Genomic DNA, 14,280 nt, shown 5'->3' with positions numbered 1-14,280 from the left:
GGAAAATGAGGCTTGCTAGGACAGAAAGTAGAGAAAAGTGAAAACAATGAAGGCAGAAAACACTTTGCTCTTGATTTTGTCCGAAGGTCACAGTCATTCCCTTCAATTTCGGCCAGCTGCCTGCCTCGCTTTTCCTCAACAGATAGGAACACACACACACACACACACACAAAACCCTCAAAATGAACATTAATACACGTCTCGCCCATAGCGATCCACAGCTCACACAGTCAAAGTGTGAAAACATCAAAAAGAGAGAGACAAAAAGAAGTAATCTCCCATTTCAGCTTTTTCTCGCAGTGTATACTCAGGCATGACAAATTGTATGTGCAAACTGTAGATGAAAGGAGACAGCAGTAGAGATGTTGTCTCCTCTGCTGTCTCAGTGTCTCAGCTATGTTGTTTCATTCAAACCTCCAGATATTTGCTCAAATATTTTCGCTCCCTGCAGGTTTTTACGTAGTTGCAGTCACAAACATTTTAGTGCTACAATTTATGAATGTAATGTAGCATACAGTCACATCACTCATCAAATGCATGCATGCTGAGGATGGAGTCTCACCAGGTCCACTGGGTATCTTGTAGTAAACTCAGAGTGGGACCCAATGGAGTCTAAAATTTAATGTAATATGTAATTAATATTCCACCTGGAGCTGATTAGGTGATATGTTGCACTCCTCAAATAGTTTTTTCTTTTTGTAGAAACCTTTAGGACATGTATTCTTTTCAAACACAACATCCTATATATACGTTTTCCCTGTGTTAGGACCAGAGGTTTTAGGTCTAAACTCAAGAGCAGAAAAATGGAGCCACTGCAAGACTGTCAAAGAACACAGTTCCTCTTATGTGCACCGACTGCCTCCAAAAGTTAGTCAGTCTCAGTGTTAGAGTACTTAACTTTAAATGGTAAATGGTCTGTATTTGTATAGCGCTTTACTAGTCCCTAAGGACCCCAAAGTGCTTTACACATCCAGTCATTCACCCATTCACACAAACATTCACACACTGGTGATGGCAAGCTACATTGTAGCCACAGCCACCCTGGGGCGCACTGACAGAGGCAATTTAAAATTGAAATTATTCTCTTTAGAACAAGTGAACAAAAAATAATATGACTGGGAAGGTTCTCAATCATCCAGGTCATGGTTGTCCAGTGAGCTTGGAAGGAAAATCGACTGGACTTCTTGAGCACCTTTCATCTCAGAAGCTTCTTCGGTTCTAAGAGCAATTGGTGGAGAGTCCCAGACCCACTATTGATCATCTGCCTAATCACATGAGCCAAGGTGCGAAAACGAGTGTGGGTCACTATCAGCCACGATATCACTATCAGACCTTGTCCCACACTGTGTTGTGACTTTTTACTCTTTTGATCTCATTTTCAGCTCACCCATTTACATTCTATGAAGGCTTGAAATATGATCCAGGAGCAAGGGTAGCTTCTTAGGTCTCAGCTTACGGCATCTTTATTGTACTTGCAGTGTGTTCACCTAATTATGTCACCAGCTTTGAGATCAGCCACTTTTGCTGTTTAATAATTGATTTACTCACATTGATTTCAGGCAGGTTTTAAAGTGCAAATGCATTTTCTTGATTTATTTTTGGTCTATAATGTTTAACTTATTTCGAGGTGGACTGCTTGTCAGCATTTAAGGATTTTGAAAATAGTACTTTCATAAATATTTGATGGAATAAGTTTAAGATTTATACATTTTTTTAAATTAACAGCACAATTCTAATCATTATTTCATATCTTTGTACATTTTTGACCTCGTCAGAGCATCAAGTAAGAGAGATAATTAATACAGTCCCACAAAATGTACCCATACAATGTCAGAAAGGATTATTATAGTACAAAGCTACTAAACAAAAGACAGATTATGCACACTATTCAAGGACTCAGCTATCTCATTTCACAGTTTGCTGACTAGGTTTAGGCTCCCAGACAGGAATGAGCTCCAAACCCATTTTATTTGGAGTTGATGCACCTTTCTCTGTCAGACGCAAAGTACTCTCAGTGTCAGTTCTTTCTCTAAGATCATTCATGAGAGCGCATGGATCAATTGGATTCTACCAGACCCACGTTAGTAACTCCAGTCAACTCAGTAATGAGCCTCTGAGGAGTAAAAGAGCTTTTGATGAGGGCAGACAGATTAGAAAATTGAGGAAAAAAAGAAAAAGGAAGGTTAAAAGCTAAAGCGAGAGAAATGATAATGGGCGATACCGTAAGGTGAGGCAACAGTCATTGGTTCTTGTAGAAAGTTATATATAGAAAATAAGGTTTTATTGTTCTAATGGCTGAATTGCCACTATTTCACATCTGTATTGCAAGCTTTGGAGCTGGGATTACAAAGATACAATCAATAGAAATTTTATCATGATTTAATATAGAATTGAATATAGAATTCAGAAACACCTGCTTCTTTAGTTTGTCAAGTTTCTAATATCTTTACAAAGCCAAAAAAAAGAAGTCATTTCAGCCATCACTTATTGCTTTGGTTTTTCCCATGAAAGGTGTTCAGTACAATGAGGTTTTGTGGCAGGGATTACTGCCGTATCTTAGAGTTAAATGAACTGATGAAGGACTGTAGGGAGCTGGTGAAAGCAAATTGAATACAAAAAAGAGACAAGAATGGAGCAATCAGTGTGGATAGGAAACTTTATTGGTCTTGAAAGACCCCCGCTTCCTGGTTCCAAATTAAGTCGTCTAAACTGAAACATATCTGTGTCTGGGCCTAGCAGTGCTTGTGGTAACAGTGATGAATCATGGGTATATGGACATTGATTTCTACTGTCAGAGTAACAGAGATTCTTTTCTGGCTTTGCCTCGGGGGATCCCCACCACCACATCATCGCCCTAGCTTCACTGCTGTCACTCCAAACGCTTCATTCTTTCCTTTTCTCCAGATTCCACTTCCATTTCTTTTCATTGTCTTTTTCTTACAATGATGTTCTTTGTCTTCCTATACCTTCTTCCTCTCTCTGCTTTATCTTCTCCATCCTCCATCCATCTCTGGTTAGTGACTGGAAAAGGCCCTTGACATTGCTGTTTCAGGTGTTCCGGTTTCACTTTGGCGTCTTGATAAATTTAATCTACCTTTACACATCTCTTGGCAGCTAGAGAGACTGAGTGGTAAATGATGACTCTATTTTAGCACTAAGGTGGCATATTACCTCTGCACCGTCTCTTTGATTTATTCATTTTTTATTTGATTAAGTCGTGAAAGACAGAACGGTCACTCGTAATGGATTGTTTAAGACGATCATTTTATTTACATGTGGTGATCGGACCTGCAAAAACCCAAAAAAGGGCAATGCTTTAGTATAACAAAAAGTTCAGATGAGTTTGATGCCCTTAGGCAAGTGTACTCGTGGAGGAGGCTGATCCTGGTGCAGTCTGAAAATTACAAATTGCATCTGACTTGCTGAAGCTGCCGGAATCGATATTTAGATGCCAATTCGATCTAAGCTGAAAGGACTCAGTTATAGTGAGAAACCCAGTTTTGCACTTTTCTTCGTTGAGTGCCTCAGTAGCCTGTTGGACTACGGTTTAGATGTGCTTACTTTAAGCTGCCTCAAAACGTGATGTGGCAACCAGAGGCAGCAGGATTACAAGCAAACAAAACTGCTAGCAATGTGGAGCGGATTGTTTCTGTAATAAATTTTTTCATCATTGAGATGAGCTCAGATATATTGTTGACCTGGTTGTAAATAAATTAGTGTTACCCAATCAAATACATAGGCTGGTTCTTCTATAGTGGTGCTTGAGCATTCAAAGCACTTTATACAACAGGTTTCCATCCATCCATTTGCTTCCGCTTATCCTTTTCAGGGTTGCGGGGGGTGCTGGAGCCTATCCCAGCTGTCATAGGGCGAGAGGTGGGGTACACCCTGGACAGGTCGCCAGTCTGTCGCTGGGCTAACACGCAGAGACAGACAACCATTCGCGCTCACATTCACTCGTGCATTCACGCCTATGGGCAATTTGGATTAATCAGTTAACCTATCCGCACAAACCAAGAGCCCTTGGATACACAGGTTTCATTCACACAAAACATTTTCATTGTCTAAGTGCTTTATATCTAACATCAGGTTTCAGTATCTTACCAAATGATGACATGCATATGCAGAACCCAACCACCAACCTTTGATTAGTAGATAAAGTGCTTCTGAACTACAATCACCCCTGAATCTGTCCCTCACAACAAAACAGAGCCTCCCCTTCTCTGGGGGTCAGTGGTTAAGGTGTTTGTTTTAAGTTGTCGCCCACCCTTAACTTTAGAAACACATCTGAAAATGCAATAAAATTTTAAAAAATGTGAAAAGCTGGTTTAAATTTGGTCATGTTCCCCTTTGCAATCACTCTCTCATGCAATTCTGGACAGCTTTGAAATACATGAGTTTTTTCATCACACATTTCAGATTCCCACCTGCCCCATTCGCTAGATTTGCCTCCCTGTGAGTCCTTCCTCTTCCCCAAAATGAAATTCAGGTTTAAGGGTCATGGTTTGGAAGGTAATTCCAGCCTGAATCACAGAGGCACAGGTGCAAGGGAATGGAATTAAACTCCCACTGAAGTGATCTGAAAATATTGAGAAAACAACCTTGAATCCCAAATTTACACCAGGTCGGCATCGTGGTTTTTTTGGGGCAGTACTCAGAAACTCTTGATTACAGATCCTATTTACAGTAATATCAGTAATATGGACTCACCTGATTGACATGGTGGGGGTTTTTGGTTTTCAAAAAAAATAGATATTAGTAGGAAAAGTAAAAACACAGATGCCAGTTGTAACAGAGCATGGGTACAGGGGGCGACCGTGGCTCAAGGGGTTGGGAAGCGTATCTGTAACCGGAAGGTCGCCAGTTCGATCCCTGGGCTCTCTCTGTCCTGGTCGTTGTGTCCTTGGGCAAGACACTTTACCCTACTGGTGTTGGCCAGAGGGGCCGATATGGCAGCCTCGCTTCTGTCAGTCTACCCCAGGGCAGCTGTGGCTACAACCGTAGCTTGCCTCCACCAGTGTGTGAATGCGAGAGTGAATGAATAGTGGCATTGTAAAGCGCTTTGGGTGCCGTGAAAAGCACTATATAAAATCCAATCCATTATTATTATTATTACAGTTACTTTTCAGATGTTTTGTATCGTTATTCACATCCCGATCACAAGGATAATGCAAAAAAAGTCCCCATGACAGTGTGCACGTGTATCCATGAGCTCTTGGCAGCTCTGTAAACAAGGCCGCAGTGTGTTGAGGTACCAAGCAATCTCACTCAAGGACATTCCCACGTTTGCATACAAGTGTGTGTGTGGTTTGAGGGTTTTTTTTAAGGCAGGTCAGCTGTCAGACCTAGGGATGGGTATCGTTTAGGTTTTATCCAATACCAGTACCAAACCGGTACTTTTGAAACAGTACCGGTGCTTAAAGACTGGAAAACACAAACTTTGTCCAAAAACCTCTCATGTTTAGCTGTTTTTTTGTAAAAAGATAACAATGTGTGCCTTTTCTGCAGCTCTAGGGCATATATGGTATCACTCTTGGCTGGAAGCAGTGCTTAAACAATGGAAAAAAAACACAAACTTTGTCCAAAAACCTCTCATGTTTAGCTGTTTCCCACTTTTTCTTTGGTCATTTTAGCCTTTTTGGCCAGGTTGAAGGGAGTATCTGCCATCAAACAAGAAGACAGCCGCATGTAACTATGACGGTGTTTGCTAGTTCACCTTACATGCATTAATTTAATAACGTGGTTAGCATACTCAACGTAAATTACACACGAACAACATTAAACTACTCACCCAGAGAAGAACGGCTGCTGCTGCATCATCATCCGTCATCATTTCTGCTACACTGGCAGGGCTAGGGGCCAGGACTCTCCTCTTCGGGTTCTTGGGGGATGTTGCTAACTCCGGGTCTGATAACAGGCACCACACCCGCAGTAGATGTGCACGGTGTGAGGTCTTGCAGCAAGCTATCAAATACGGTGCATTTCTCGGCTTTTAAAAAACCGCCAGGTGTTTCATCAGATTTGAGGTGTTACCTCCTTTGCACAGTATCACAGTATCACCTTAAAGCACTTGTTGCAGGCTGCTGAGTTTGCATCTTTTGCTGTGAAGTACAACCAGACTTTTGACCGCTCCGCCTTGGGCATTTTTAACCTGCAGCTCTGTTCTAAAAGAGCGTACGTACCTGGGCCCGCCTACTATCCTTGGAAAGGTAAAATGATTGGCTAGAATCCAAAGTGTATGACATCTCAGGAAAATAAAGCACCGAAATGTGCGCTGCTTTTTGTTCTGGTTACTACCGTTTATGTCAGAACCGGTGCCATAATGACACCGGATACCGGTACCCATCCCTAGTCAGACCTCCAAGTATTATAGTTATTTTTATCGGCAGTTTATCGGCAGCTGAGAGGAAGAGGTTGGATAAACTCTTCAGGAAGGCCAGCTCTGTTCTGGGATGCACCCTGGACCCAGTACAGGTGGTGGGAGACAGAAGGACTCTGGCCAAAATAACATCTCTGATGGACAGAGTCTCCCACCCCATGCACATAAATGTTGCTGAACTGCAGAGCTGCTTCAGTGACAGACTGCTGCATCCTAGATGCATGAAGGAGCGTTTCCGCAGGTCCTTCTTCCCTGCAGCTGTCAGACTGTACAATCTGAACTGCTCCCAACAAACATAGATGTTTACATCAATGCTGTAACTGCAATAAGTTAGTTAATTAACCAATTCGCGCTACAACCTGGTTTACCTCTTACCTGTAATTGTTTTTATTTTATTTAATAACTGTACAGTACTCTCTGTTTATAGTAACCGTTGTCCTTAATGTAAATATGTAAGAAAAATTGTGTATGTTTCTGTTCTGTGTCCTGTGTCCTGTTTGTTTGTATATTTGTCTTTTTGGCTGCTGTTACAACCAAATTTCCCCTTGTGGGTCAATTAAAGGATTATTCTATTCTATTCTATTGTGCTGAAGGATGCCATCCATCAACAGTCTCAGTGGTACGGTACATGAGCAGTCATATCAGTACTTACTATATGCGAGTCAGCGTTGGTTTTGCTGAGAGTGGCAACAATCAGGGTTATAGTGGACGGTATTTTGGTTGATTTGTGTTTCTCTCCTTCTTAGTATGTTCACTGTTTCTTCCCTCTGTAGTATTTTGGCTCAATGCTGGTATGTGTGTGTACTTGGGGACAAATAGGCAAGCCCAGTGTGAGTCATGCTCTGACAAGAGATTCAGACACATCAGTGTATACTCTCTCTCTCTCTCACACACACACACACACACACACACATATATGTATATATATACATGCACTCACATCACATCTGTCTAAGTCATTGATTTTTCAATGAGATCTGATTCACTGTTAGAGTGGCCACTCATCATTTGCAGTGCAAATGTGCTCTCATAGCCATGACCACTGCTGGAAATAACTAGGCAAAGAAAAGAGATCGAAGAGGATATGAAGTGCCTTTAAGATGAGGTGCTCAAGGTGACTGCAAGAGACCACGGCAAGCACATACAGATGTTAGCTGAGCAGAAACCGAGAGAAGGTGTGGCAACGGAAACCATGTCTTCTTTGCAAAAGCGACTGTTTTGCCACAGCCCTCCTCTTTTTCCTAAATAAACCAAATCAAAATGACACATGCAGCTCCGTCTGGAACAGCACTATGTCATTTGAGGTGACTGATAAGAAGGGAAGACGTGAAATCTGCGCGCTACAGAGCAGTTTACTGATTCAAAATGGCTGCTGGCCCTCAACAATTCCCTCTTTCTGTCGCAGATACTCTGAAGACGTTCAGTGAACGGACAGTGGATGATTTAGCCGGCAAGAAGTCTACATGTTATGCAACCACGTATTTCTCCTTACGTAACGCTGCAGTTTCTAAGTGGAAGCTTAGCCCCACTATACTGTTCTCCTTGTAGCAGATGCCACAGCGGATCTGCGCTCGCAGGCATTATGCATACATGTTGACAAGCTGATTAGCCAGGAATCAGCGCAGGAATTAAACTCATGAGGAAGATGCAGCGATACCAAGTGATGGGGTATCAGATGGGGTATCTGTGGGATATTTTAGGGAAAAAAATCACCAGTATGAGTCGGTAACTGTAAACAGCATATGGAATTTTACATTAATGCACAGAATCTGCAAATACGTTAAAATGCTTAGCTCAAGCTGTATGAAATATTAGGCTTTCCTACACCGCATGGATGTGTCAAATATTTGTGTACATACATATATAAGAATTGATTGCTTTTTCTGTGGGCGCCCAGTAAAAATCAATTTATCATTCTTTTTTTTATCCATGCTGCTCTGCTGGCTGATTCATAAGCTAATAAATACTGCAGTTCTGCACACTTTTAGTGGCATGTCAAGTTAGTCTCAAGCAGATACAGCCTATGATAGATCCAAATGAGAGAGAAGCTGATGAATCGTTTGCATTTCCAACAGCCAGAGGAGTATTAATATGAAATCTATCAAACCAGCAAATCCCTGAACTGGTCAGCCGTGTTTCAGAAACAATTTCTCCAGGCAAGTTGATACAGCAAAATGCAAAATACCTTGAGTGATTTAAACAACTGCAACTGTCTCTGCCCTAGTCTTGCTGAATCCACTTTCCAGCAGTTGCGTCTCTGTTGTTTCCTCTTTCTAACTTGCCTGTTTAGCATTTATGTATCAGATCTAAGGGGGAGATTCAGAAAGACTTTGAGGAAATGCAAATACGTCAAGTAGCAGATGTGTGTAAAGATGAAGCTGTAGGGTGTGTTAGAAAGGGAGAAGATTGAGCAGGCGAGGAGGAAATGAAACAACAAACCAAATCCTTCAAAAATGCTTTCTCATTCCCCCTTTGTCTATTTTTCCTTTTCTTAATTGAGTACCAGCATGTGAGCAAAAGAAAGAACCAGATTTTGACACCTTCAAAAGGAGCTTTGATCTCAAAGCACCTTGAGGCCCCAGAGGATCATCAAGGTTCCCACTGTCCTTTTATCACACAGTGTTTCTCTCTGCCCCTTGCTCCTCCTCCTCCTCCTCTCGCTCTTCCTTTTCTGCTTGGCGTGATCAGCGAGAGCTCGCTGAGGCAGCCCGATAACCCTGATACACACATACAGACTGCAGTCTCTGCCTCATTCTCATTCCACTCCCGACAGCAGCGTTTACCTCGACGTGCTCTCGCACGCCGCAAGGTCATGTTGAAATATTTCAGACGGAAATGCACTCCGTACTGCTCTTTCTCTGGCTGCCGTGCAGAATTCCAAAGTCAATTTTCTTTTGTCTTTGAGAACAAGGAAGGAGAGACTCTAATGAGAAGATTACAGAAACTTTCTTTTTTCTCGAGTTTTTTTTTTGGTAGCTAAACTCGATTTACTGTGTGGGAAACTGATGAGCAGTTTGTGCAGTGGTAAACAAATCAGATATTTGGCAAGAACAGCAACTTTGTACTTAAAGTAATATAATATTTAAGAGGAAATCTTTGATTTTTCTCTTGTCCCCAGATGAAACCTTTCTCTGTAAAACTCAGAGCCTCAAAACCAAAACCGATTTTGGTTAAAGTTGAAACTTAATTCTGTCTGTAGGTATTTCGTCCAACCCCCTCCACTATTGTAGATCTTTGAATATTTAATTGAATCTCAGTAACTCAGATCCTGGCTTCTTCAGGCAGATCAGATGTAATTGAAAATACATCTGATCATAAAGTAGAGCTCCTGCCCCCCAGTCTACCGCGGACCTGCTCCCTTTGCTACCGATTTACCCGTAGAAAGAAAAGTAAGATGAGCTACCCTCTAGATAAAAGTGGAAAACGTAGCATTCTTGCTCCTGACATTAGCTGACAGCTACAGCAGATTAAGGGCTGCTAAGCAGTCATTGAGAAGCTGTGGTGTTTAAAGAGCAGCCAGGGTTTATTGTAAGTTACCTACTAGTCCCTTCATTTCAATGTTGCAGGCTTGACTGCTCCCAGTCATTCAAAGAGTTTTTCTTTTCCTTCTGTTTCCAGAGATATGTTCGCTTAAGGGAAACGGCCATTAAAATGTCATTACTGCTACACTAAAATCATTTTTAAAAAAGCACTGGTTCCCAGCGGCTTCCCACCGTAATGGGCTCGATACATTCCCTCAGCACCGGGAAGAACTCTAATGTTGCGGAACACAAATGCTAATCTCTCTGTAAATATCACTCAAATTCACTCCCTTCTGCTTTTCAGTTGTAATAGCATGGATTCATTCTGCTTCACCCTGGAAAATTGAATTAATTCTCCAAGCAAGGTGTTATGATTATTCTAAGCTTCCTAGTGCGTGGGCTGTAATGGAGATGATCCTGGCATTTCCGCTCGATCCAAAAGCATTTCACTCACCCTCTCCATTTTGTTTTTCCCCGTTGCAATATCTAAAGGGTATCAATACTGAAAGCTTTGATTAAATCGTTATTCTTGTGCACCTCATAATTACTCTAAGACTGCAGCATAGTGGATTTTGGCATTCACAACGATAGCAGGCAGAAAGACTGTGAGGGTCGGTCTATAACATGAAGCCGCTGATTAAGTGGCTGAGAAGCTGGAAGCACTTTGCCATTCGAGACATCCAACGAGCCTCCTTGCAGAATGAGTCCATCTACAGAGTAGTCCATCAATTTCATACAGATCTAGCTTCATTAGGAGCATCACGTAGGACAGCTGAGCTCTGCTTCCTGTTGTGTTCCACACTGATTCCTTTTGCTTATTCTGGCTGTTCAACTGTGTCTTATGTTCTGCTGATCCCCGCAAAGCATTAATCACAACCAACATGTTGCGCCACCATTTGAGCATGCTCAATTAATACCCTAATCACGGCTGACATCGGTGCATGGCCGTAACGTGGCCTTGGCTAAAAACTATAACAACTTTACACAGCAGCAAAGAGCAGTTAAGATGCACATAAATGTGGCTGATTATACTGATCATTAACTTACTGTACAACCTTTGCACTTATTTACTCAATTAACTGGCTATTTTGAGATCTGTTAACATTAGGGGTGTCTTATTTTCTTTTTTAAAATACTTAATCAGCCATGAATAATGGAAAACTGCTGCAAGCAAAAGCCACAGGTTCACCCCTGAATATCTTGGCATATGGAAAGTGGCAAAATAAATGCACATACCTAATGAGGTAACGGAATCAATGAAGTTGTAGCTGCAGTGAGGAGATAGCAGTGTGCAAATGTGACCCCACCGGCAAATGAGCTTGACCTGCTGTGACAGTCAGGAAGTGTTGCTGTCTGTAGGTTGGGCAACAGCTACCAGAGCAGGGTCTTACAGCTGGGCAAAAGTGCAACAGAGGTTTTGCAGTCAGACAGACAACTTGTATGCAGTGGTGCTGTCTGATATGTCCTCTGTTTCTCCCTTTCTCTCTCTCACCCTTGTTCTATGGCTCTCTGGCAGACTGTAACTCTGTAAATGACTTTGACCTTTCCTGGGACTGAGGACAGGAAACACAGAGGGAGAGGAGAGAGATGGCGGGAGAAGAGAGTGGAGTAGGCGGCTGACTGTAATAAACTCGAAGCAGTGGGCGGCTGTCAACACTAATAGATGGGAGAGGGGAGGGGGGGTCACCCGGTTGATGAATACTAAAGGTGCCTGAGTCCTCAGCAAGTACTCTGTTCCCTTACCAGGCTTGTATGTGTGGGATCTGACGCTCTGAGTGTCATCAGACTACAGGCAGTCGGGGCTTTTTGTGTTGACTGAAGAAAAATATCTTTTGATTTTTGCCAAAGGACAACAAAGGAACAACAGTATTAGCCTATTAGCATGGATTGTTACACGGCTGGATGACTGCAGTTTAACTGTGCAGGGTAACTGCTGCTTAGTTGACAACTCAATTGCTTCAGTCAGTGTAATTCATTCTCAAACACAAAAGACATGATTTTATTTTTCTCATTATGCATTGCCAGTTGGAATCTAGCTACGCTCAACGGGGTATCTTTGGGTAACATAAGTAACAAAGACAACAGTGTTGTAAATAACAATTATCTTGAACACCAGAAAGAATAAAACGACGGAAAGCACTGGTCAAATTACAATATTAGTTGTTGGTTCATGATGGTGGATAAACAGTTGATACTATTGGGAACACTGATGTTTTTGCAGCGAGCTGAGTAGCTGTTGAGATATTTTTTCCAGGGAATCTATAAATCATCTCTAAAGACAGCTTAAATGGCACAAACTTAAACCTAAGTGACCACTTTAATAGCGTTTTTATAAAAAAGGTAAATAGACCGGTTCTTATAGATCGCTTTTTTTCTACCGTATTTTTCGGACTATAAGGCGCACCGGATTATAAGGCACATTAAGCGAAACAAAATAAAGTGAAACTTTATTCAACTCTATCACAATAACTCTCAACATCGTTAAGTTTTAACACATAAAATACAGAACAGTACACTCACTTTTTCAGTTCATTCCTCTTCCACAAGTCCATCAAATTGTGATGTTGGATTATCTCACAGCTGCTTTATTCGTATGTTCAACTGCATGACTGATAGCCTAAAGTTTGAAATCCACTTCGTAAGCATGTCTCTTAACAGGTGCCGTTTTGGGGTCCTTGTACACACAGTACGTATTTCTCCGCAAGGCTCCAGACTACGGTAGCCGTAACAATCCAGCTTTGTAGCTTACCAAAGTCATACTAAAACATTTTGACTGATTTTTGACGGCCGTGTACCACATAAAATCGGTTCGAGGTCAGTAAGCACAACCAGAATTAATACATAAAGCACACCGGATTATAAAGTACACTGTCAATTTTTGAGAAAATTTAAGGGTTTTAAATACGCCTTATAGTCCAAAAAATACAGTATTCTACCTGAGTGCTCAAAGCACTTTATAAACTGTGGGTTTTTTTCAGTCATTTAGATAAAGCACTTCTCTCTTTGTCTAAGTCAGGGTTGTCGGACTCCAGGCCTCAAGGGCCAGTGTCCTGCAGGTTTTAGATCTCACCCTGGGTCAACACACCTGGATCAAATGATTAGTTCATTACCAGGCCTCTGGAGAACTTCAAGACATGTTGAGGAGGTCATTTAGCCATTTAAATGAGCTGTGTTGGATCAAGGACACATCTAAAACCTGCAGGACACCGGCCTTCGAGGCCTGGAGTTGGACGGTCTAAGTCCTTTCTATTTAACGTCCACACATCGGGAGCTACTTAGTGTTTAGTATCTTGCCGAAGGATGGTTTGGCATACAGACTGGAACAGGCAGGATTGAACCATCAACCTTATGATTAGGAGATGGCCGGCTCTACTTCCTGAGCCACAGCTACCCTATCTAAAGCTGAATATTTAAAACATTTAGATCCTTTAATCGTGGCTCTCAATTCACCAAATCCATGAATACATGAATTGTACCAGATTCTGTTTGAAACCAGATGTTGGGATGGGGCAGTGGACAATGAGGGCTTAATCTTAGAAGAGACCGCGGTCAGGCTTTTCCACTAACCCGAACCCTTCATGTTATATTTTATGGGTATATGTGTTTGAACTTAACATATTAGTGCATGCTGGTGCATTTTTGTTGACCGTGTATTGCATCAACCTCTGTTTACAGGAACGGGGAAAGGTCGGCGTGATCTTCAACGTGGGAACAGACGATATAACCATCGAGGAGAGCGCGGTGATGGTGAGCGACGGCAAATACCACGTGGTGCGATTCACACGCAGTGGTGGAAACGCCACGCTACAGGTGGACAACCAGCCCGTCATTGAACGTTTCCCCTCAGGTAGGAACAGTGGGCTTGATCTAGGGACTGAGGGAGGGAGGCAGTATTGGATTAGATCCTTCACAGGTCTGAGTTTTCCGATAAGCCGGGCAACAAAGTGGAGAGAGAAAGAAGGAGCTTTGCAAATGAAATATTCATTATTTTAGCCCCCCCAACCTATGTGCAACTAAAAGTGATCTTTTTCTCTCTTAAAGACACACATTCTGTTTTATTTATCACAACATTCATATTTAGAGGCTGCTTGCATTATTCCTGGTGATTAAGTCCAGTTCTGGTCTAAAAGGCAGGAAGAGCAAAGCAGCCTTCCCGAGGCAAGCCGTCCTCATCTAAGTGCAACCGGCTCTCTGTGGTTAGTCTGCCATTATAGCTCCTGGCACTGTGAAGCCAGCACTGAATGGAGGCCAGCCGAACGTGAGTATGCCAGCCACATATGGTTGGTGAGCAAGGTCTTTAGGCAGGATAAACAGGGAGGAAACCTCAAGCTGGGAAAGCGTGGAGGTGTTTTTAACTCAAGCCTTCGCTTCAAGATAAAC

At 42.2% G+C, this 14,280-nt stretch overlaps 1 protein-coding gene across 8 annotated transcripts in view; it reads left to right on the top strand.

Annotated features, from left to right (window-relative positions):
* Positions 1–14,280, top strand: part of nrxn2b (neurexin 2b) — a 710,873-nt gene that overhangs the window by 653,116 nt on the left and 43,477 nt on the right. For all 8 annotated transcript variants that reach the window (XM_080298328.1, XM_080298327.1, XM_080298329.1 and 5 more), the window contains one exon: positions 13,576–13,747. In XM_080298328.1, coding sequence (XP_080154454.1) covers positions 13,576–13,747 — 172 coding nt within the window. The remainder of the gene's footprint in view (positions 1–13,575; positions 13,748–14,280) is intronic.

Source organism: Astatotilapia calliptera, chromosome 3 (genome assembly GCF_964374335.1).
Source record: "Astatotilapia calliptera chromosome 3, fAstCal68.1, whole genome shotgun sequence".
Taxonomy (NCBI): domain Eukaryota; kingdom Metazoa; phylum Chordata; class Actinopteri; order Cichliformes; family Cichlidae; genus Astatotilapia; species Astatotilapia calliptera.
The sequence above is the reverse complement of the archived record's forward strand: the minus strand, read 5'-3'. Positions and strand labels throughout refer to the sequence as shown.